Source organism: Microcaecilia unicolor, chromosome 1, assembly GCF_901765095.1.
Source record: "Microcaecilia unicolor chromosome 1, aMicUni1.1, whole genome shotgun sequence".
In the NCBI taxonomy this organism is placed as follows: domain Eukaryota; kingdom Metazoa; phylum Chordata; class Amphibia; order Gymnophiona; family Siphonopidae; genus Microcaecilia; species Microcaecilia unicolor.
In genome coordinates this window covers 120,612,580-120,638,034 of record NC_044031.1, presented here as the reverse complement: position 1 = coordinate 120,638,034, position 25,455 = coordinate 120,612,580, and the positions used below count along the sequence as shown (strand labels likewise).

At 48.8% G+C, this 25,455-nt stretch overlaps 1 protein-coding gene across 4 annotated transcripts in view; it reads right to left on the bottom strand.

The window, feature by feature from the left end:
- Window positions 1-25,455, bottom strand: part of STEAP1 (STEAP family member 1) — a 111,396-nt gene that overhangs the window by 35,227 nt on the left and 50,714 nt on the right. For all 4 annotated transcript variants that reach the window (XM_030199656.1, XM_030199646.1, XM_030199673.1 and 1 more), the window contains exon 3: window positions 15,891-16,055. In XM_030199656.1, the coding sequence (XP_030055516.1) occupies window positions 15,891-16,055 (165 nt within the window). The remainder of the gene's footprint in view (window positions 1-15,890; window positions 16,056-25,455) is intronic.

The window sequence follows — 25,455 nt, the reverse complement described above, 5'->3', positions numbered from 1 at the left end:
GCACAGCGGTCAGACGTCTTCTGTAGTTGATGATGAGGTTTGCACACATGTCAGGAGGAATTTTGGTCCACTCCTCTTTGCAGATCATCTCTAAATCATTAAGAGTTCTGGGCTGTCGCTTGGCAACTCGCATCTTCAGCTCCCTCCATAAGTTTTCAATGGGATTAAGGTCTGGTGACTGGCTAGGCCACTCCATGACCCTAATGTGCTTCTTCCTGAGCCACTCCTTTGTTGCCTTGGCTGTATGTTTTGGGTCATTGTCGTGCTGGAAGACCCAGCCACGACCCATTTTTAAGGCCCTGGCGGAGGGAAGGAGGTTGTCACTCAGAATTGTACGGTACATGGCCCCATCCATTCTCCCATTGATGCGGTGAAGTAGTCCTGTGCCCTTAGCAGAGAAACACCCCCAAAACATAACATTTCCACCTCCATGCTTGACAGTGGGGACGGTGTTCTTTGGGTCATAGGCAGCATTTCTCTTCCTCCAAACACGGCGAGTTGAGTTCATGCCAAAGAGCTCAATTTTTGTCTCATCTGACCACAGCACCTTCTCCCAATCACTCTCGGCATCATCCAGGTGTTCACTGGCAAACTTCAGACGGGCCGTCACATGTGCCTTCCGGAGCAGGGGGACCTTGCGGGCACTGCAGGATTGCAATCCGTTATGTCGTAATGTGTTACCAATGGTTTTCGTGGTGACAGTGGTCCCAGCTGCCTTGAGATCATTGACAAGTTCCCCCCTTGTAGTTGTAGGCTGATTTCTAACCTTCCTCATGATCAAGGATACCCCACGAGGTGAGATTTTGCGTGGAGCCCCAGATCTTTGTCGATTGACAGTCATTTTGTACTTCTTCCATTTTCTTACTATGGCACCAACAGTTGTCTCCTTCTCGCCCAGCGTCTTACTGATGGTTTTGTAGCCCATTCCAGCCTTGTGCAGGTGTATGATCTTGTCCCTGACATCCTTAGACAGCTCCTTGCTCTTGGCCATTTTGTAGAGGTTAGAGTCTGACTGATTCACTGAGTCTGTGGACAGGTGTCTTTCATACAGGTGACCATTGCCGACAGCTGTCTGTCATGCAGGTAACGAGTTGATTTGGAGCATCTACCTGGTCTGTAGGGGCCAGATCTCTTACTGGTTGGTGGGGGATCAAATACTTATTTCCCTCTGCAGAATGCAAATAAATTCATATACTTTCCACAATGTGATTTTCCGGATTTAATTTGTGATGTGCTATCTCTCACTGTTACCAATAACCTACCCTTCAATTATGGGCTGCTCATGTCTTTGTCAGTGGGCAAACTTACAAAATCAGCAAGGGATCAAATACTTATTTCCCCCACTGTAGGTACTATTAGTCCCCCGTGTGAAGGAGTCAGATAGAGGTCTAGCAGAGGGGAAATTAAAAACAGGAGTTTGGCCATCAATTTGCCCGCTTTGTTCCCATGTTTATAGAGCATGTAACGGTAATAAATCTGCGATTTCCGAGCGCGCCCGTGTAGGAGTTCGTTCAATGCTGTTTGTAATTCGAGCACTTGTTGCTTATGACTTGCCGCATGTGTCTCCCCGAACCGTTTTCTCGCACTGCAGAGTTGTTTACTCAGTCGTAGTATTTCTCGATCTCTCAATGTCCGAACGTGGTGAGCGTGACTAATGATTTCCCCACGTAGCACGGCCTTAGCTGCCTCCCAGAACAGAATCGGGTCGTTCCTATGTGCCTGATTGTGTGTGACATAGCCTTCCCAGCTAGCTTGTAAACGTCCCTTTAATATGGGGTCTGTATAAAGTTCTGTGGGGAACTGCCACCTATTAGCCCGTCTGACCTGGCCCCGGGGTTGCCACTCCACTCGAACCCATGCATGGTCTGACACTACGTAAGGTCCAATCTCCGCTGTTAAAATTTCCCCAAACATCTTCCGGGAGACTAAAACATAATCAATGCGGGATTGAGTTGAGTGAGCCCGCGAAAGGTGGGTATAATCTTTCACATCCGGGTGAAACACCCTCCAGACATCCGTCAGATCTAACAGCTGGCTCAACTTCAACAAGCCTTTGTTGTTGTAGTAGGTCGCAGAGGCGCTAGGCATTGATTTATCCATTGTTGGGTCCCAGACCGCATTGAAATCACCACCTACTATGAGCTCTGCATGTGGTTGCTTAAGGAGAAAATTTATCACAGGCTGAAAAAACCGTTTGTCATAATTGTTGGGGGCATAGATGTTGCATAATAACAATTTTTGTTTGCCCACTATGGCTTCCAGAATGACATAGCGCCCCGCGGGGTCCACCAAAAGTGGACGGATTGCTGTAGCAATATTTTTACGGAACAAAATTGCAACACCCCCCTTTTTCCCCTGCGCGTGCGCCGCTATGCAGTCACCTACCCACCAAGTGCATAATTTAGCATGTTCCACCCGTGACAGGTGCGTCTCCTGTAAGAGAGCGATATCCGCATGCTGTCTATTTAGCTGCTGCAGAATCTTGGACCGTTTTATAGGTGACGTTACCCCTCCTACATTCCAGCTTACGATTTGTACCATACTGCTAGCTGAAGTGAGATGATACCCATACCATATAACTGTGATGTTGTTGAGGGGGGGCATCCCAGCCTCTGCCCACCCTCAGTTCATGTTCTCCTATTCATTTGATGGCCGTAGGCCTGCTCCTGTACCTCTTTCTGTCCTCTGCCCACCAGTGAAGCCCCCCACCAACTCCTATATCCTGTCTTCAAAATATTCTGGGAGACCTGTCCCTTTACAATTATTTCCCGGTAGCTTAGGCCTGAAATGGCTCCCACTGCCCACCCCCCCAACCCACTCCGTCCCTCTAACCTTCTCCCCATACTCCCCTTCCCCCCAACCCAACCCCTCCCCTGTTCCCTGTATTCGGACCCACTAACTGGGACCATCACTTCCTACGTCCCTCCCCCCTCCCTCCGAAAGCCAATACAAATTCCCAACAAATTTTATCCCTGGCACTCAAAGACCCAACCACTCATCATGAACCTGGAACTATAACATGTAAAGAGTTTCTATACAGTGCTTCCAACCGCACTTAAACCTCAGTGTTCCTGTCTGTGCACTGTATAAAACATATCTATATACCAACTCCTCTTCTCACAGTCGCTCCTCTCTCCGGTCTGCTGCCGGCAGCTGATATCTCGATTCCTCTCTCAGCGATCCTCTGGTGCGGCTGCGTCCAACTGCTGTAAGAACTCCTGGGCTGCGCTTGGTGTTTCATAAATTTTAGATGCTCCATTGTGAGTAATTCGCAGCTTTGCCGGGTATTGCAGTGCAAAACGTATCTCTTTCTGGAACAACTTGGAGCATATTGCCGAAAATTGGCGCCTTTTTGCTGCCACACCTGCAGAATAGTCTTGAAAACACCGAACCGGCAGCCCCTCGTATTCCAACGATTTCCCCGCTCTGAGCCGCCGAAAAATGTCTTGCTTTTGTGCATAGTCCAAGAATCGCATAATGATTACTCTGGGCTTACCGGTTCCTGTGCCCTTCTGCCCCAGCCAATGGGCCCTCTCTATATGAATTGGTCCCAGGGCTTCTGGGAGTTGTAGTTCCTCAGCCAGCCACCGAGCCAAAAAGGTCTCCAGGCCCCGTTCTTGTATGCTCTCCGGGAGTCCCACCATCCTGATATTATTTCTTCTGGACCTGTTTTCGAGGTCCTCAACTTTGTCTTCAAGCACCCGCAGCTTTTCCTGCATCTGATTCTGCGCGCCTTCGACTACCGTGACGCGGTCTTCCACCTCGCTGACCCGCGACTGGAAAGCAGCACAGTCCTTAGACAGATCTGTGAGTTGGGTTTGCACCCGTTCAAGTTTATTATCAATCGGGGCTAACCGGCGGTCCAAGAGAGCGTCCATCACCGCTGTCATCTCCGCTGTGATTTCCGCAATCCATGCGGACGAAACCGTCGGGCCGGGCGGGCTCGCGGGCGGCGCCATTTTCTCTTCCCCTACCTGGGCGCGGAGTCTGTCTTTCGGGGCATTTTTCGCCGTCATTTCGCCACCGGAGAGTTAGAAAAATTGATCAGCTGATCGAGGAGACGTCGATTCGCTAGTTGTGCGAGCTGGGGTCTTATTTGCACCGTTTAACGGCTTCAAAGGGAGGCGAGGAGCCGGAGAGATCGAAGTGCTCAACCTCTCACGGTCATGACGTCACCGGAACTCCATACTGAGCATTGTAAAAGGGCACCTCTTGCAATGATGGTGGATACTTTCACGGTCTGCCACGCTGGTCGTGGTGGTGAAAACTGGTACCAGTAGGAATATCAGGCAAGAAGCCTGTGGATCCCGTTCCTGGAATAGTGGTCGGAAAGCCCAGAGCATCACCTGCGATGGCTACCGTTCTCCAGCAGTTGAGCCCCTGGGTTCTGGCGGCCAACAGGACTTAGGAGGAATTGGGCTGCCAGAAGGAAGGGAGCAAGAACAGATCCAGGTACCGGCACGGGCTACAGGTCGGGCAGGCAGTGCTTGGGAGAAAGGTCAGGATCCAGTAATGGGTCAGGCAGGCAAGTAGACGGCATTCAGGTCCGGTTTAGGCTTACAAATCAGGCAGGCAAGTAGACAATGTTCAGGTCCGGTTCAGGCTTACAGGTCAGGTAGGCAAGCAACATTTAGGTCTAGCTCAGGCTTACAGGTCAGGCAGGCATGCAGCGTTCAGGTCCGGTTCAGGCTCGCAGGTAAGGCTGGCAAGCAGTGCTCAGGTCCGGCTCAGGCTCACAGGTCAGGCAGACAAGCAGTGTACCCAAAAGGTAAAAGAAATGCATCAGTGCTACTTAAAGGAAAGTAGCTGAGGCCCCGAACCTCCATGTGGCTCTCCCTTAAGAAGGTGAAGGCATCTGACATCAGCAAAGTGATGCCCCCACTGGAGAGGAGCTGCCCAAAGAAGGGAAGGAGCCAGGAGAACCGCCGAGGAGCCAAGAAAGCCGCCCCCGCCGCCAGACAGGAGCCGCCTGGGACACGCACAAGTGCTGTAGCAGCTGCCACGCTGACCCCGGAAGTCCGGTGGGGAGAAGCCACACTAGTGCCGCCACGTCAGACCGCACCTTAGCCACGGTCGTGACAGATACATTGCCAGTTGGTGCGTATAGGGGCAGAATTTAGGAGGAGTGTTGGCAGAGTTCACAAGGATATATGCAGATTATAAAATACACTAATCTAAACACATGCTTGAATAATCTAGGTGTGGATTCTTCAGGTCTAGGACAGAGAAACACTCCCTGCCAGACAGACAGTCTAGCACATCAATCACCCTTAGCACTGCGTACCGATATTGGGCTGTTCTCTCTCAGAGCCGACAGCTGCATGACTACTCTGTACACTCCCCTTGCTAGGAGGAAGAGTGGTGGGGGTGATGCGCCTTGGATGGTAGGAATGATGCACCTCGGGGATGGCGGAGGGGTGACTCGCCTCATGGGGGTGTATCAGCAACCCACCCGTGTGGCAGGCAAGCTAGGTATGCCACTTGGAACAGGGGAAATATGATAGAGACATTTAAGTACTTCCATGACTTAAATACACAGGAGGCAAGTGTCTTTCAATTAAAAGGAAGCTCTGGAATGAGGGGCATAGGATGAAGGTGAAAGGTGTCAGACTGAGAAGTAACCCGAGGCAATACTTTTTCAGGAAAGGGTGGTGAATTTGTGGAATGGCCTCTCAGTGGAGGTGATGGAGACAAAGACTGTATTTGAATTCAAGCAAGCTTTAAGGGAGAGGAAAGGATAGTAGATAGCATGGATGGGCAGACTGGATAGACCATATGGACTTTATTTGTCTTCATTTTCTCTGCTTCTGTGGAATTAGAAGAGGTAGAAAGAAGGGCAACCAAAATGATTAAGGGAATGGAACTCCTCTTATATAAGGAAAGGCTAACGAGAGAAGGGCTGTTCAACTTGAAGAGATGGCTGAGGGGGGATATGATAGAGGTCTACAAAATCCTGAGTAGAGTGAAATGGGTAAATGGGAATCAATTGCTTACTTTTTCAAAAAGTACAAACATGACAAGACATGCCATGAAGTTACATAATCACAAATAGGAGAAAATATTTTTTCACTGAACTCATAGTTAAAAGTTCTGGAAATCATTGCTAGAGGACATGGTAAAAGCAATTACTGTATCTGGGTTTAAAAGGTTTAAATAAGTTCCTGGAGCAGTAAAGTCCATACATTGTTGTTGAAGTAGACCAGGGAAAAGCTACTGCTTCTCTCTGGATGTCAGTAGATTAGAATCTTGCTACTTGGGATTCTGCCAGGCACTTGTGACCTGACTTAGGCACTGTTGGAAGCAGGATACTGGGCTTGATGAATCTTTGGTTTGACACAGTATGGCAATTCTTATGCTCTACTGTAATTTTTGCTGGTTTGTCATTCACTATGCTTAAGACATTGCAATTAGTTCAAAATGTTACTATACGGATTTGAAAAACAAATCTAGAATGTAAGGAGTGACCTAGTGGTTAAGGTGGTGGACTATGGTCCTGGGGAACTGAGGAACTGAGTTCAATTCCCACTTCAGGCACAGGCAGCTCCTTGTGACTCTGGGCAAGTCAATTAACCCTCCATTGCCCCAGGTACAAATAAGTACCTGTATATAATATGTAGGCCACATTGAACCTGCTATGAGTGGGAAAGCGCAGGGTACAAATGTAATAAAAATAAAAACATATCTTAATGGTAGCCCATGTTGATAACTGCACCCATAAATGCAGCTTATCTTCTATCTTTTTGGCCTTAAAGTTACAGTGGTTAGTGGCATCCGATAAGAAGTTGTCTTCAAAATTCCCCTGATGATTTTTGGGTGAGTACAGGCATACTGGAGTTTCACAAACCACTGAAAACTCACTTAAATGGTAGGCCTTTGGTTTGTGATGTGCATGGCTTCCAAACTGCTACATGATCTTTGTGGTATGTGTTGTATCCAGCTGTTTCTAGATTTGTATGATATTATGATATAAGTGGTGATGTCTTTTTTTATAATTGTATATGCTTTTTAATCCTGCCTTGAATGTGGAGAGTAGGTGGGTTTTTAATTTAATAAATAAATAATTGACCAGGAGTTAGATCAATCCCTAAAACAGGGTTAGAGGAAGCAAACCCTGTATTTAGCCACAAGGGTCCAAGGGCTCACAGTGAGGCAGAACATCCTAATTGGAAAAAAACCCAGACTATGTAGGAAGTAGGAAGATTGGATTAAAATTTAAGATTAATAAAATGGATATATTAGTCTAACTTAAATGGAGGATGGATAAAGAACTAGTACCTGTCAGATTTGGCATTAATTCAGATGGCACTTTAAGAAAATGCCAGCTGTTAAAAGCAACAGAACATTTAAACACTGATCTTTATTTTTCCTCAAGTGTGCATTAAAATCATTTTTATGTTATCCTATACAAATAGGATATCAGGGCTTCCCAGTAAGAAGCTAAAAAAATACCAATGTTAAGAGTTCTGGTGATACTGGGAGACTGGGTGTCTAAATGGCAGATGATGTTTAATGTGAGCAAGTGCAAAGTGATGCATGTGGGAAAGAGGAATCCGAATTATAGCTACGTCATGCAAGGTTCCACGTTAGGAGTCACAGACCAAGAAAGGGATTTTGGTGTCGCTGTTGATGATATGTTGAAACCTTCTTCCCAGTGTGCTGCTGCTGCTGCAGCAGCTAAGAAAGCAAATAGAATGTTAGGTATTATTAGGAAAGGAATGCAAAAACAAAATTGAGGACGTTATAATGCCTTTGTATCGCTCCATGGTGTGACTGCATCTCGAATATTGTGTTCACTTCTGGTCGCCGCATCTCAAAAAAGATATAGTGGAATTAGAAAAGGTCCAGAGAAGGGCAACAAAAGTGATAAAGGGGATGGGACAACTTCTCTATGAGGAAAGGCTAAAGCGGCTAGGGCTCTACAGCTTGGAGAAAAGGCGGCTGAGGGGAGATATGATAGAGGTCTATAAAATAATGAGTGGCGTTGAACGGGTAGAAGTGAAGCGTCTGTTAAATACTTTCCAAAAATACTAGGACTAAGGGGCATGTGATGAAGCTACAAACTAGTAAATTTAGAACAAATTGGAGAAAAGTTTTCATCACTCAACGTGTAATTAAACTCTGGAATTCGTTGCCAGAGAATGTGGTACAGGCGGTTAGTTTAGCAGAGTTTTAAAAAGGTTTGGACATCTTCCTAAAGGAAAAGTCCATAGACCATTATTAAATGGACTTGGGGAAAATCCACTATTTCTGGGATAAGCAGTATAAAATGTTTTGTACTTTTTTGGGATCTTGCCAGGTATTTGTGACCTGGATTGGCCACTGTTGGAAACAGGATGCTGGGCTTGATGGACCTTTGGTCTGTCCCAGTATGGCCATACTTAAGTACTTACATACTGAGATTTTTCATTGAAATGTATTTGGAAATTTATTCTGGTAATTATGCTGAAGGGCAAGGGAAACTTGGGGAAATTCAGCCTTAGAAAAAAATGAAGACATATAAAGACTATCCAGTCTGCCTATCCATGTCATCTACTCTCCCTTTCACTCCCTTAAATATGTATTTGTCCCAAGCTTTCTTGAATTCAGATAGTTTTTTGTCTCCACCTCCTCCACCAGAAGGCTGTTCCATGAATTCACCACCCTTTCTATAAAGAAATACCTCCTCAATTTATTTCTGAATCTGTCTCCTTTCACCTTCATCCTATGCCCCCTCATTCCAGAGCTTCCTTTCAATTAAGAGATTCGCCTCCTGCACATTTATGTAATGTATGTAATTTAAATGTCTCTCTCATATCTCCCTCTTCCGCCTTTCTTACAAAGTATGCATATTGAGATCTTTAAGTCTGTTCCCAATTGCTTTATGACGAAGTCACTGACCATTTTTGTAGCCACCGCTTGAAGTCTTGGTGACCATTTTCAAGAAGTGGCAGCAGCGAGGTGGTCAGCGGCAATGGACAGGAAAGAGTGGGGTTCTTTCCTGCCCCGAAGAGGCCACTAGACCACCAGGGTGCATTACGGTAGGTTCGGGGGAGGGAGGAGAAAGCCAGCTAGCCTGCCCACACCCCCGACAGTCCCCTAAAGAGGACATATCTGAGGAAATCTGGATGTATGGTAACTAATCTGATCTGCCTTGCACCCTACTAATTCCTTCCCCCATTAGGTTTCCTCTTACTCCACCTCAGTCAGTTCCCCTCCCCTGCAGGCTAGGCTCACCCATCCCTCATACCTCCTAAGAAGATTCATTGCACATTTCTAATTTTTTATCCCCACCCATCCTGGCAAGGATCATATTTCTACTCCCCCTTCCCAGAGCCCCAGACACCATTCACATCTGGAACTCACAGACTGAAATACAATATTAGTTCCACATCCCAGAAGGTCCTATAAGCTGTTCCACCACCTGCATGCACAAATCTTGGAAGCTCAGCAAACAGTTGCTCCACAGCCCCTAGGGCTACATTTGCATCTGGTGCTTCCTGCCCTCAGAGACTGAAAACCTGAAAGATCACATGCTGAGTAGGAAATCAGTGAATCCAAAGGCATGCATTCATATCAACCCACTGTGTGCCAGCCTACCTAATAAGGATCTGGTTGTCACAGAGTAAGTGGTTGGTTTGGGAAGCTGAATTAGCACTGACTCTAGTGCCTTCTGTAAAAATGGAAATTGGCACCTGGTTCGTGCTAACAGCTTTGGTACAATGTCCCCCTATTTTATTAGTGATGACTCCAGCACAACATCCCTCTTTCTCCTTCCTTTTACTAAATATCCCTTTCTTTCTCCTCTATTCTCTTCCCAGCACTATTATCTCCCCTCTTCCCTGGCCCAATCCCAACTGCTCCCTTATGTCCTTCCAGTAAAATAACATATTAATTCTGGTGGCTACATGGCTGGAGGAGAAAGGCAAAATACATCTGTTGCCTAGCCTTAATCCAGCCCAGCTAACACAGAAATCGTTATTAAAAACTTACATTTTCTAACCTTTATGTTTGTAGTTTAACTTCAGTCCTCTGTCTCTGTGCTTGGTTTTCTCTCTGATCCCATGTTCCTTCTTTTAAGGATTCTCTTCCAGTCTTCCTCCCAGGTTATCATACTTTCTCTTTCCTTCATGTATATTTGTCTCTCCATGGTTTCTCTCTACAGCTTCCCTCATCGCACTTCTTTAGTCTTACTCCCTCCTCCACTTTTCACCCTTTTCTCACCTTCATGACTGTTCTTTGCACCATGATCCCCCTTTCCCTCAGCTGCTCACTTCCCAGACCCACAGAGCTACTTTTCATCTCTTTTAGCTCCTCTTTTGTTTGCAGGTTTTGTCCCCTGTCTGCTGTTCTTCCTCTCTCCTAGATCAGCGATGGCGAACCTATGGCATGCGTGCCAGAGAGGGCACACAGAGCCCTCTCCTTTGGCACGCGCGCCGTCGGTCCGCTCCGCCCACTCTCCCTCCCTCCGAGTACCAGGCCGCCCACATGAGCATGAGAGATAGAAGCGAAACAAAGGCGCGCCGAGCGAAGACCATGCCGCGTTTCACTGCAGCTGCCGACGCCTTTTCAATTTCGGAGGAGGAGGGCGAGCGCTGGTACTGGGAGGTGCTGGGAGGGAGGGAGGGAGGGCGGGCGAGTGCTGGTGTTGGGAGGGAGGGCGGGCGGCCTGGTGCTTCGTCGGTTTGGGAGGGAAGCAGGCCTGGTGCTGGGAGGGAGGCAGGCAGGCCTGGTGCTGGGTGCTACTGGGTGCTGGATGGGAGGGAGGTCTGGTGCTGGGTGGGTGGAAGGGAGGCCTGATGCTGGGAGGGTGGCCTGGTGCTAGGTGGGTGGGTGTCCTGGTGCTGGGTGGGAGGGAGACCTGATGCTGGGAGCTACTGGGTGCTGGGAGGGAGGGAAGCAGGCCTGGTGCTGGGTGCTGGATGGGAGGGAGGCCTGGTGCTGGGAGGAGGGAGAGAGGGAGGACGAGCGCTGCTGGGAGGTGCTGGGAGGGAGGGCGGGCGGCCTGGTGCTTCGTCGGTTTGGGAGGGAAGCAGGCCTGGTGCTGGGAGGGAGGGAGGCAGGCAGGCAGGCCTGGTGCTGGGTGCTACTGGGTGCTGGATGGGAGGGAGACCTGGTGCTGGGAGGGAGGGAGGCAGGCCTGGTGCTAGGTGGGTGGAAGGGAGGCCTGATGCTGGGAGGGTGGCCTGGTACTAGGTGGGTGGGTGGGAGGGAGACCTGGTGCTGGGAGCTACTGGGTGCTGGGAGGGAGGGAGGCAGGCCTGGTGTTGGGTGCTACTGGGTGCTGGATGGGAGGGAGGCCTGGTGCTGGGAGGAGGGAGGGAGGGCGAGCGCTGGTGCTGGGAGATGCTGGGAGGGAGGCCGGGCGGCCTGGTACTTCGTCGGTTTGGAAGAGGGAGGGAAGCAGGCCTGGTGCTGGAAGGGAGGGAGTCAGGCAGGCCTGGTGCTGGGTTCTGGGAGGGAGGGAGGCAGGCCTGGTGCTGGGAGGGAGGGAGGGAGGCAGGCAGGCCTGGTGCTGGGTGCTGGGAGGGAGGGAGGCAGGCCTGGTGCTGGGTGGGTGGAAGGGAGGCCTGATGCTGGGAGGGTGGCCTGGTGCTGGGTGGGTGGGTGGGAGGGAGACGGTGCTGGGAACTACTGGGTGCTGGGAGGGAGGCAGGCCTGGAGCTGGGTGCTACTGGGTGCTGGGTGGGAGGGAGGCCTGCCTGGTGCTGGGAGGGAGGGCAGGCAGGCAGGGGGGAGAGGAGGGTGGCTGGACATCTGTGGCTGGAGGGGAGAGGAGGGTGGCTGGACATGGATGCAGGGCCGTGCCAACCCGGTAAGCGGGGTAAGCACGGCAGGGGGGCGCCTGCCTTCAAGGGCGCCGCTGCCGGCCGAGACAGTGTTGTATTAAAAATTAAAAACATAAACCTACCATACCGCGTTGGCGCGTTGGCACGTCGGCGCCTATGCGCAAGCGCTGCTGCCTTCCTGTGCAGCGCTCAGCTGTTTGGCACCACCCCCAGCTCTTCCTCGCATGCGCCTTGGAGCCTCGCTCGCAGCTGCGAAGCACATTGCCAGGCAGGCAGTCCCAGTCCGAGTCTCCGACCGACCGTTTGATGGTTCCGATCAGAACATTGGTGTTTTCAGAGTCCTGGGCTGGTGTGATGCCTCACTGATGCTAGGCGCGTGCAGGAAACCTGACATCAGCTGTTCTGAACCCAGGCCAGTAGAACTGACAGGCAAGGTTAACGTGGTTTGTTTGGGGTAAAATAAAACCGTGTCAAGTTTGGGTGTGGTGTGCAAAACTGATCTGTCACGATTTATATATGGAAATTGTTGTGCTACACATGGGGCTAAATCTATCTGAGCTATTTCTCTACAGGCATATAGTGCACTTGGGGCAAACCTCGTGGTTCATCTTGTTTTTGAAAACCTGCCAGATGCCAATGTGAAAGTCAGATTCTAATTTGGAAGGTTGAAGGGAGAAGATTTCCTGACTCTGGCAGATCACATTAACCTTCCCCTGACTGTATTTTTATCCACTAGATAATCTGGCTCCTCTTTCTTAAAGAGTGAAGCGAGAGATTAGTTTTCCTAAGTGCAGGTTGATGCTGCAAGCCAACGTCTGGCCTCCCCTTTTCCGAAAATTTAGGATTCTTGTTTATGCTGGAGCGAGACAGGTGTGCTAAACTTTTATTCAGTGAATTTGTGAAATATAGCACTTTCAAATATATTTATTCCTCCTCTGTAATTCATGGTTATGGTGGTGGCTTAGTGCTTTATACAATTTCTTTCCGAAATGAGAACTCACAGTCCCATTTCACAAACTTCACCGATTATCCAGAAAAGAAATGTCATTAAAATACTAATGTACTTGCTTCACCACAATTTTCCCTGAAGCATTTTTATTTTAGCACGTCAAGAGTTAGATACCTGAGGACTCTGCGGTATCCTTAAAGCTGCTTGTTGGCAAAAATTATACAGCTGTTGCCTGTCTTAAGGTATCTCCAGAGCCGGATTACATTGGTGATATTAACATCGCTATTGCCTGCTCAAGGATCCCTGAGGGGGGGGGGGGGGGCGCCAACTGATAGTCTGCAGGGGGGCGCCAGAGACCCTAGGCACGGTCCTGCATGGATGGAGGGCAAGAAATGAAGAAGAAAGGAGGAAAGTAAAGAAAGAAATGGAAAGGAAGCCCTGGAAACGGAGTTAAGAGAGCAGCAGAATCAGAGACAACAAAGGTAGAAAAAAATCATTTTATTTTCATTTTAGTGTTTGGAATATGTCCAATTTGAGAATTTACATCTGCTGTCTTATTTTGCACTGGGTATACTGGAGCTGTAACAGCTTACAGAAATGATTTATAATGAAAAAAAGTAATGTTATTTTTTTCTCCTATACTAGTATAATATTTTCAATGATGTCTGTTTATATGCGCCATGGCTGGTGTAAGGGGTGTGGCTATCATAGGGGTGGAGTCATATGTGGTGACTCCGCCCATAATGAGTACCGGCACTTTGCGATAAATAATTAGATTTTGGGTTGCTGTTTGGGCACTCAGTCTCTGAAAGGTTCGCCATCACTGTCCTAGATCATGTCTCCTTCTGCTAGCAACCTTCCCCCACACAGCCCATGCTTTCCAAGTTCCTCTTACCCTCACAGCCTGTCTACTCCTCTCTCACAGCTCTACTATTACTACTACTACTATTTAGCATTTATATAGCGCTACAAAGCGTATGCAGTGCTGCACAAACATAGAAAAAAGACAGTCCCTGCTCAAAGAGCTTACAATCTAATAGACAAAAAATAAAGCAAGCAAATCAATTAATGTGTAGAGGAAAGAGGAGAGGATGGTAGGTGGAAGCGAGTGGTTACAAGTCAAAAGCAATGTTAAAGAGGTGGGCTTTCAATCTAGATTTAAAGATGGTCAAGGATGGGGCAAGACATAGGGGCTCAGGAAGTCTATTCCAGGCGTATCAGTCACTGTCTCCATTACCCAGCCTCTCTTCCCTTTACAGCTCCTTTCTGCCCTTTCTAACATTCTGTCTTCCAGCCAGTAAACCCTTTAAATTCTTTCACCAACCTCAGCATCTGGACACACAAGATAAGTGATAATTTGTTGGAGGTCGTAATATAATAAGCACAGTTTAGAGACCTTTTGATACTGTTTGACACAGCTGGAATTCAATGTCTCAGAACTAAGCAGTGAACAATAAGTCAGAAGATACAAAAACCAAGAGTATCTGTACACCATAACAGAAAATGTCAGGAAAACAACAAAAAAAGGTGGAAAAAGAAGTTAAATAAGGGCAGGAGGGGGGGCAGTCAATGATTAAAAGTGTCACGCAACAGAGGCACATTTTAGCCCCCCCCCCCCCGGCGCTGCAATCCCCCCCCTGCCATTTTTGACCTCCCCGCTGCCACCACCACCTTTGACCCCCCCCCCCAGCGCCAACCCATTCAACCCCCTCTTCCCGCTACCGATAACCCTTCTCCACTGCCGCCGTCGGGTACCTTTGCTGGCGGGGGTCCCCAACCCCCGCCAGCCGAAGCCCTCTTCTCAGCACGGCCGCGTTGCTGATCTGCAAGGGCAGGCTTCTGTTTCTGTGAGTCTGAGGTGTCATTGGTAGTTTTCTGCTCCTCATGAGCTAATCCCACACTAAAAAATATTTTTATTTTCTAGAGCAGGAGGCATGCCCATGGGCAGAGAGTAGGCGTGCCTATGCTAATTGGGTAGCGTGGGCATATTACCATGCGCTACTCAATTAGCTCGGGAGCCCTTACCGTCTTCTCAATAAGTGGCAGTAAGGGTTCTCGTAGTAAAGGCCACGCACTAATGGGGGAAATTAGTGCATGGCCATTACAAAAAAATATGGAAAGTAGGCCATTTTACCTTTGCACTAAAAGTGGCCACAGCGTATGGAAAACCCATGCGTTGACAACAGCGCCAGCCACTTTTTAGTGTGGCTTGGTAAAAGTACCCCAAAGTTTGTTGTAATTGTATGGATTATTTCATGCATGCTTTAACTGTGGTGCAGATTTGCTAGTGTTCGGTGAAGAAAGGATTAGAGAAGAAAAATATTTTATTGGATAAGTAAATCTGAAGTTGCAGCAGGCAGTAAAGCTAGATGGGGTTCCCAAACCTGGTCCTCGAGGCACCCCTGCCAGTCTGGTTTTCAGGATACCCACAATGAATATTCATGAGAGAGATTTGCATGCAGAGTATTAAAGAAGCTCAGAGAGGGTTTGGTACCACAGTGATAGTTCTGTTGAATCTCTCTTTAGAGACAAGAATGATTCCAGAGGAGTGGAGATGGGCAGAAATTGCCCCTCTTCAGAAAAGTGGGAGTAGGAAGGAAAATGGTAACTTCAGTGGCCTCAATTATGCCAAGTTGCTGAGTCATGCACATATTTAAAGATACTGTAATTGTAGAATTTTTTTCTCAATCTTCAAAAAAGATGACAGAATGACTTGCAAATCTTTGACTCTGTCTCATAATGATTTACTTCTGTGCAGAATTTCTGCATATAGTCAAATTTTGTATAATGAACAAACCTATTCTAGCCTGTAATTGAGAGAAAAAAAGCCTCTCTGTACAACTATCCCTAGATTAGACGAGGATCTCTCTCTCTCTCTCTTATTTTTTTTTTTTCAGGTGAGTCTTTATATTGTATTTTTCTTACACTTTCCCTGACCTGCCTCAGAGTCAATATTGAGCTTTTGAAATGTATCCAGATAAAAACCAACAAAAATATTGTTTCTAAATGCAGATAAAGTACAGTACATTTTTGGCATATTTTCTCTGGTAAAGTGCTCTTATTTTGTAACATTTGTTAGTTTTAAAATTTGTAGCCTGACCAACCTAGTCTATATTTAGAGGATCCTGCAAAGGTTGGCAGAGTGTGCCTCTAATGGTTATATTTTGCAGTCATACCTGAATACAGCGGAACTCTCTCCAAGACAAGGATCTATTGACAGATGGAATTGAGGTAACAGCAAGTACGGCCAAGAGAGCAAGTCCTAAAATTCCCAGACAAATGTAAATTTCCATCCTCCAGACATCATCTTCAATCCAGGCATTCTCTTTTCCCTGCTTCACCTAGGAGAAGAACAAACAATACTTTCTAATTCTTTCCTATAGGCATAACATATAGCAATGATGAGACTTTCGTAGAATAGTATGTTTGTGGTAGCACATAATTCCATATCATCATGCTGATCAATCCATAGACTGGTGGGTTGTGTCCATCTACCAGCAGGTGGAGATAGAGAGCAAACTTTTGCCTCCCTATATGTGGTCATGTGCTGCCGGAAACTCCTCAGTATGTTCTCTATCTCAGCAGGTGGTGGTCACACACAGCAGCAGCTCTGGCTAGGTCTCCAAGCCTAATTTTTAGGTTTTGTTGAGTACCTGGGGTTGAGGGCTCTTTTTGAGCAAGTGCAAACCTGGTGGTGCCAGGTCCCTCCTTTTCTCCCCCCTCCCGCTGGCTCCATTAAAAAAAAAAAATTTTTTTGGACGTCCTTAAGGGCGTTTATTTCGACGTTTATTTAAACGTTTATTGCAGCTACTCACTGGGACACCAGTTCGTTACAGCTCGGAGCAAGAAGCAGGTAATTTTTACCTTTTTATAGCGGGCGGGGGTTCCCCGATCGATCTCCGCGTGGCCGTTGGCGTCGGAGGGCGAGGGCGCGAAGAATCGCTCCCCGGACCGCGTGTGCGCTTCTAGCGGGGATGCGGGGGTCTTAAAGTCTGATTCGCCCTTGTTGGGTGTCAGTTTGGAGGCCGGTCAGTGTCCCGGTTCTTCCTCCGGTGCGGCGGTTTTTCCCGCCATAAACGCCCATCCCCCGCTGCTCGCCTCCGCCATCTTGGCCGGCCACTCTGCTCAGACGGCTTCTTCTTGGGCCGCCCTTGAGCTGGGAGACGTTAATGCCATGGCTGCCCTTGATTTGGGCGACGGCAAAAAAGCGGCTAAAGTTAAGCGCCGTTCTTCCCGCGCGGCTCCTTCGCAGAGTGTCACGCCGGACGCCATCTTGGATGCGCAGCATGTTTCTCCCCCGCTCTTGCGAGCGCCGGTTGAGGGTGCGTCTAGAGCTGTGGCCCAGGCTGCTGAAGTGCACAGTCTGGGGGGTTTCTCCCCCGAGTTTATTTTGCTGCTGCATCAGGCCTTCCTTATGCAAAACGCTGCCCCTGCTACCTTGTCCGATAAAGGGGTCGAGGCCCCCGGAAGTAAACGCCCTTGGGTGGATTCCCAGGCCTTAGAGGACTCTGTTTACTCTGATGTAGATGAGGGCAGCGTATCTGGGTTCTCCCAACGGTCCCTTGGGGATTCCTTGGAGGAGACGGATTTCCGCGCGGATCTTTCGCTCAGAGGATTTGCCCAACCTGTTAGTGCAGGCCATGAGCATTTTGAAGATTTCCTCTCCAGAGGACGTCTCTCCCTCAGCCCCTGTTGGCTCCGCCATTATGCTGGGGACGAAGCGCCCGCCTAGAACCTTCCACGTGCATGATGCCATGCACACCTTAATTTTGGCTCAATGGGATGTCCCGGAAGTGAGCCTCAAAGTGGCTAGGGCTATGTCCCGCCTCTATCCTTTGCCTGAAAGTGAACGGGAGGCCTTTCTTTGGCCTACCGTGGATTCTTTGATCACTGCGGTGACTAAGAAAACGGCATTGCCAGTGGAAGGTGGCACGGCCCTAAAGGACGCCCAAGACAGAAGATTGGAGGCGGCCTTAAGGTCGTCCTTCGAGGCGGCTGCCTTAAGTTTGCAGGCCTCAGTTTGCGGCTCCTATGTGGCCAGGGCGTGCCTGACGATTGTGCAGCGGGCTTCCCCCTCGGATCCTTCCTTGAGGGCTGATTGGCCGGCCCTGGAATCGGGCTTGGCTTATTTGGCAGACTTGCTGTATGATGTCTTGAGAGCCTCAGCTAAAGGTATGGCTCAGACAGTCTCTGCGCGGCGGTGGCTTTGGCTGAAGCATTGGTCTGCTGACCACGCCTCTAAGTCCCGCCTGGCTAAGTTGCCTTTTAAAGGCAACCTGCTCTTTGGGGTCGAGCTGGACAAAATTGTGACCGATCTCGGCACGTCTAAGGGCAAGAGGTTACCAGAGGTCAGGGCTCGGGCCAGTGCTCGCCCCGGTAACTCCAGAGGACGGTTTCAGGAAGCCCGTCGGTACCGCCTGGGCAAGTCGGGCTCCTCTGCCCCCTCTTCCTTCAAGAGGAACTTCTCCCCCAAGCAGCATTCCTTTCGCAGAGACCGCCGTCCCGGAGGTGCGCCCTCCGGTCCTCCCCCAGGGTCTCGTACCCAATGACGGGGTCCTGGTCCATGGCCCAGTGCAGATTGGAGGATGCCTCTCCTCGTTTCTGGGCGAGTGGACCAGGGTAACTTCAGACGCTTGGGTGCTGGAAGTCATCAGAGACGGCTACAAGCTAGAGTTCTGCCGACCCTTAAGAGACGGGTTTGTACTCTCTCCCTGCAAGTCTCCGGTCAAAGCTGTGGCAGTGCAGCAGACATTCGAACAATATGATCCGCCTGGGTGCGGTCGTTCCGGTGCCAGAAATTCAGCTTGGCAAGGGACGTTACTCCATTTACTTTGTGGTACCAAAGAAAGGAGGTTCTGTACGGCCTATCCTCGACCTCAAAGGGGTCAATCGGGCCTTGAAAGTTCGGCACTTTCGCATGGAGACTCTCCGCTCTGTTATAGCGGCAGTGAAGGCAGGGGAGTTCCTGGCATCCTTGGACATCAAGGAAGCGTACTTGCATATTCCCATCTGGCCTCCTCATCAACGCTTTCTGCGTTTTGCAGTCCTGGGCCGACACTTCCAGTTCAGAGCCCTCCCGTTCGGGTTGGCTACTGCTCCGCGGACCTTCTCCAAAGTAATGGTGGTCATCGCGGCCTTCCTGCGAAAGGAAGGAATACAAGTCCATCCTTATCTGGACGACTGGTTGATCCGAGCCCCCTCTTATGCAGAGTGCGGCAAAGCTGTGCACCGGGTGATTGCTCTTTTGAGCTCCCTGGGGTGGATCATCAACTGGGAGAAAAGCCAGCTGCGCCCGACTCAGTCCCTGGAGTATCTGGGAGTTCGATTCGACACCCAAGTGGGCAGAGTGTTCCTGCCGGACAATCAGATTGTCAAACTTCAGGCTCAGGTGAACCAGTTCCTAGTAGCCTCTCCGCTTCGGGCTTGGGACTATGTGCAGCTGTTGGGCTCTATGACGGCCACGATGGAAGTAGTGCCCTGGGCCAGGGCTCATATGAGACCACTACAACATTCTCTGCTGCAGCGCTGGACTCCGGTGTCGGAGGATTATGCTGTGTGCCTTCCCTTGGACCCAGCAGTGCGCAAGGCGCTGAGCTGGTGGCTGAAGACAGACAAGTTGTCTGCAGGGATGCCTCTTGTGACCCCGGAGTGGATTGTCGTCACGACGGCGCCTCTTTGACGGGCTGGGGAGCCCACTGCTTGGGGAGGACAGCGCAGGGGCTCTGGTCTCCTGCAGAGGCAAAGTGGTCTATCAACCTCCTGGAACTCAGAGCCATTCGGTTGGCGCTTTTGGAGTTCCTCCCGGTACTGGCGTTGAAGCCAGTACGGGTCCTGTCGGACAATGCCACGGCTGTGGCCTATGTCAACCGCCCCTCTAGCCAAGGAAGCCATGAATCTATGCCAGTGGGCGGAAGCGAACCTGGAACAGCTGTCAGCGGCCCACATTGCCGGAGTCATGAATGTCAAGGCGGACTTTCTCAGTCGCCATACCTTGGATCCCGGAGAGTGGCAGTTATCGGCTCAGGCGTTCTTGGACATCACGAAGCGCTGGGGCCAGCCGAGCCTAGATCTGATGGCGTCATCGGCCAATTGCCAAGTGCCGCGCTTTTTCAGCAGAGGACGGGACCCTCGATCTCTGGGAGTAGATGCTCTTCTCCAACAGTGGCCGACACAGGAGCTTCTCTATGTGTTCCCGCCATGGCCCATGTTGGGCAGGGTACGAGACCGGGTGGCAAAGCATCCGGGCCGGATAATCCTGGTGGGTCCGGACTGGCCCAGACGTCCCTGGTATGCGGACTTGATCAGGCTCTAAGTGGACGACCCTCTGCGGCTGCCAGTGGAGCAGGGCCTGTTGCATCAGGGTCCCGTGGTGATGGAGGATCCCTCCCCCTTTGGTCTTATGGCCTGGCTATTGAGCGGCAGCGTCTGAGGAAGAAGGGCTTCTCAGACAAGGTCATCGCCACTATGCTGAGAGTGAGGAAGCGCTCTACTTCTACTGCTTACGCCAGGGTTTGGCGTACCTTTGCAGCGTGGTGTGAAGCAGGCTCACTTTCTCCCTTCACTGCTCCAATTTCTTCAGTGTTGGCGTTCCTGCAAGAAGGTCTGGAGAAAGGCCTGTCGCTCAGTTCCCTTAAAGTCCAGGTAGCGGCTCTGGCTTGCTTCAGGGGCCGCCTGAAGGGTGCTTCCCTGGCTTCGCAGCCAGATGTGGTACGTTTGCTCAAGGGAGTTAATCACCTGCGCCCTCCTCTGCACTCAGTGGTGCCTGCGTGGAATCTCAACCTGGTGCTAAGAGCCTTGCAGAAGCCGCCTTTTGAACCCTTGTCGAGGGCATCTCTGAAAGACCTGACGTTGAAAGCAGTCTTTTTGGTGGCTATCACTTCAACCAGAAGAGTTTCCGAGCTCCAGGCACTCTCAGGTCGAGAGCCTTTTCTGCAGTTCACTGAGGCAGGAGTGATTATTCGTACAGCGCCTTCCTTCCTGCCCAAGATTGTTTCTCGCTTCCATGTGAATCAGCAGCTCTGTCTCCCTTCCTTTCGTAGGGAGGACTACCCAGAGGAATACTCTGCTCTTAAATTTCTGGATGTGAGACGAGTCATCATCAGATACTTGGAAGTGACCAATGATTTCCGGAAATCGGATCATCTGTTTGTCCTGTTTGCAGGTCCTCGTAAGGGTCTGCAGGCTGCTAAGCCTACAGTGGCAAGATGGGTCAAGGAAGCCATTGCAGCGGCTTATGTGGCCGCGGGGAAGGTGCCGCCTATTCAGCTGAAGGCTCACTCCACTAGAGCTCAGGCGGCCTCGATGGCAGAGGCCGGGGCCGTCTCCTTGGAAGAGCTATGCAAGGCGGCAACTTGGGCATCGGCCCATACCTTCTCCAGGCATTACCGCTTGACTGTGGCTGCTCGGGCGGAGGCCCGGTTTGGAGCTTCAGTGTTGCGGTCAGGGATTTCAATGTCCCGCCCTGGGTGAGTACTGCTTCGGTACATCCCACCAGTCTATGGATTGATCAGCATGATGATATGGAAGGTAAAATTATGTATCATACCTGATAATTTTCTTTCCATTAATCATAGCTGATCAATCCATAGCCCCTCCCAGATATCTGTACTGTTTATATTCTGGTTGCATTTCAGGTTCAAGTTTAGTCTTCAGTTCTTGTTCAGGAGGACTTCGTGTTCAAGTTTTTTCAATTGGATTCTTCAAGAGTTGAGACGAGTTTGTGTTACAGTGAGCTGCTGCATTCCTCTCCCCTCCGTTTTACGGGGCTGGATTGAGACATAAATTCTGCCGGCGCTCCCTCCCGCTTCGTGCGGCTGTAGGGCAGCTTTGTACCCCTCCCGCTTCGGCGGTGTTAGGGTCAGTCAGCTCCTCCCGCGGTTGCGGTTGCAGGATAAGCCAGATCCCCCCGCATCGGCGGGGTGGTGTCCCTCCCCCGCTCCGCGGGGATGAGCTGGACGGATTCCCCTCCCCCACTTGTGTGGGGATGAGCTGGGTTAATTCCCCTCCCCCGTTTCGGCGGTGGTGAGCTGGGCAGAGTGTCCCTTTGTAGGTGTAATTCTCTAAGTGCTGAGTCCTGCGGATGGAGCTTTGATATCGACATACTGAGGAGTTTCCGGCAGCACATGACCACATATAGGGAGGCAAAAGTTTGTTCTCTATCTCCACCTGCTGGTAGATGGACACAACCCACCAGTCAATGGATTGATCAGCTATGATTAATGGAAAGAAAATTATCAGGTATGATACATAATTTTACCTTATATGTGGAGGGGCATTTTCGAAAGGATGTCCAAGTCAGAATAGGGATGTTCATCTCATATGTACTTTTGAATAGGATACAGCCTGTTCGAATATATGCGGAATGGATGTCCATGCACTGGAAACGTCCAGCATGAACATCCATTTTACAAACTGAAATGCCCACATTTTGAATGGGGAAAAACAAGGAACATGGACATTTGTAAAGCAGCATTCTTAGAAAATGGCCGTGCAGACATCAATACGGAACAGAGGCTCATCCTAGTGGTTAGTGCGGTGACCTGTAAGCCCTCCAAGAACATAAAAATACATACTGTACTTGAACGTATACCACTTCAATAGCCTTCAGGCTTGCAGGTTTCTTATATATTTAGGTACAGTAGGTATTTTTCTGTTTCTTGAGGACTGATAATAATTTTTAAAAAGAGTTGAGATGGGACCTGAACCTTGGTCTCTTGGTTTACAGTCCACTGCACTAACCATTAAGCTATTCCTCACACATGCTTCATGTTCTGTTAAGAATGCCCATAATACCTGAAGCTGTCATAGAGCCTGGTATCTCCTACCAGTTTCAGGGGAGAGGGAGGGGGACAGCAACCACTTGGGGATTAGGAAGGTATCATGCCGTAATCCCTTCAGTGGACAGCTGCTGAATCAGAGCACCTTTCTGTGACCTGGACGTGCCAAATACCAGGTCTAAATAAGGGCGTCCTTTTTAGACATGAACGTTTCTTACCCTTTGGCAATTGCTATTGGTCATCCAGATTTCATGTCCTCTCTAGTCCCGCCCAAACATGACCAGAACACACCCCCTTGCTATTTGGACATCACATTCTGCCTTTGTATAATCAGGATTTGGCTGTTTTAAACACATGGACGTCCAGTTTGCCTTCTGAGACATCCATATGCTTGAAAAACGAGCGCCATAGCATCACATTATTTTAACCTATGAGTATATTTTATTTCAAAATATATATATTACTTCCCCTCCTAAGCAATCATTAAATGTTACAAACAATTTACAGTATTTATTTATTACATTTGTATTCCACATTTTCCCACATATTTGCAGTATGATATTCAAAAGACTAGACAGAAATGATAATATTTTGGCCATATACATCAGCCAGAGTCTCTAGAAAAAGCAATTATGTTAGGAAAGGTTGAAGGTAAAAGAGGGTGTGGAAGACCAGCAGTAAGATGGACTGACACAATCACAACAATAATGAATGCTCCATTAAAAAGCCTCTGTACACAAACAGAAGACAGGACAGTCTGTAAAAAGTCAATTTATATGGATGCCAAGAATCTATTTTGACTTGATGGCAATTAATCTATCAATTCAAAAGGGTAAGGGTAATGCATTTGATATACTGCCTTTCTGTGGTACAGCCAAAGTGGTTTTACATATTCTATTCAGGTACTTTATCTGTCCTTAGTGAGCTCACATTCTAAGTTATACATCCATCAGCAGCCAGTGAATACATAACCTCACTATCTGTGTATTTTTATATTCAAATCACTTTTATTAACTCACCAAGCGGCAATCACATAGCCAATAATGTTAACTTTTACAAATAGTGGAAAAAACATTCTCCCTCCCTCCCCCCCCCCCCATGTTTATCCCACACCCTCCCTCCTCTGACCTATACATCGAATTTGCTAGCAGATTACAACTCCATGTATGAATGTTCCTTGTAAATATCAAAAGTTCAGCAACTGTCCTCTGGCAGTAGGTGTGAGAGTCTCCCAAAACAGGAACCATCTACATTGAAACCTTGACATTTCCGTGGGGGTTGCATTGTTCATTTCCAATCTCTCCAGTCGCAATAGGCATATCATCTGGGCACGCCATTGTATTGAAAAAACTTTCAGCTCTTTCCAGAGACAAGAGACGCCAGATAAACGGAATGTTATGTCGTTTTGGCCCCTCTCGGAGAGCTGTTTTTTTCAAACTGAGATCGCTTGCATATTATATCTTTGGAATTTTCCAATATAATTTTTCCAATTTGAACTATAGAGGATTTTTGTGTAGCCCTTGAAGCAGCCCCTGCTGGGCGAAACACGGCCTGTGTCGGGCTAATCTTTTATATATGTATTTATGTGTTTTTTTTTTAATTATATTAATAAATTACGTTCTTAACGATCTGCTTTGTACATTTTCCATCTTGGAGCTTGCAGACCGTCTGCCTTTGTGCTTTCTTGGACCCTACATATAGTACTGGGCTGAATATCTGTCTGAATGGCCCAATAGTATCTGAATAAGAAGGGGCCAAGTTTGCAGTGGGTGAAGGTGGTCTAAGAAATTATTCAGACTGCAGCAACATTCAGTTGTTATCAGGAAAATTTATATGTTTAGTCCTGCCAAATAGCAGACCTAAACGAAATGGATAATGCCAATATGATCACAGCACTATACATATATTCAGTGCTGCTACCTATACAGAGAGCAATGCTGAATATACATATTGTAACAGCATGCCAAAATGTGCCTTCCTTGCAGTACCAGGAGGAACACTCTTTGTCCCTGCTCCATTGCTAATGCCACTCAAAGTACTAAGAGGGTGGGCCAAACTGTGAAAAGCCCAGTGGTAAGTGTGCTCTAGAAATTGGAGAAGTGTAAATATGAGAGCTTGGAGGCACCCAAGAGAAGGTCCAAGAGAAGTGGTGGGCTTTTTCTGCTTTAGAGACTAAGGAATTGGAGGAGAAAGGGAAAGACCAGGAGTGGGGCCTGTGTCCCATTAGTGTGGAGTATGGCGACAAGGGGTTTAAGCTTGAGCCTTAGTTAAATCCCTAGGCACTGTGTGCCAACAAAGGAAGCAAAGAGGGGATCAGAAGGCAAGATCCCAACCACATAGAGATGCTACTGTTAGTTCCAGATCCTACCCGGGGAGAAGGGATTGTAATCCAGGAGTGGTGAGAATACATGTTGAAGATCTGGTGTGAGAGGAAGTGGAACCCAAGTCCTGGGTGTATTCTGCTTGCCCTAGTCTAGAGAGATAATGTGTAAACCCATTGTTTGTTTAAGAACATGATAGTGTGGGCCACCCGGGTAGCAGGTTATTAGGTGAGTGATTGGAGGACCCAGGAGGAGCTCAGAGTGCATATTAGGGAAACGCAGTGGAAAGGATTTTGTCTCTGGTTCTGCCTCTTGATAAGTAACCTGCCAGATGACCCATTGCAAGAGAAGGGGAAGCCCTGTAGCATTCTAACCAGTGGATTGATTACCTGGAAAGTAAGCTATTATATTGCATTAGCCATTAGAGAAGCCAGAAACTTGGCGGATTGGGGAGTCCAGCTGTAACCAAGGCTCGGGTGGAATTGCAGTCTACCCCTGGCTGAAGGTGAGACCTTCGGGGTGGGGAGTATACAGTTATTGGAAGTCCAGCCCGGATGGTATTGTACATTGGGAGTGTGAAATCTGTTCTGGGTGTTGACTGAGCTGTAGGACAAGCATGAGGGTTAAGCATGTGTATTAGCCCA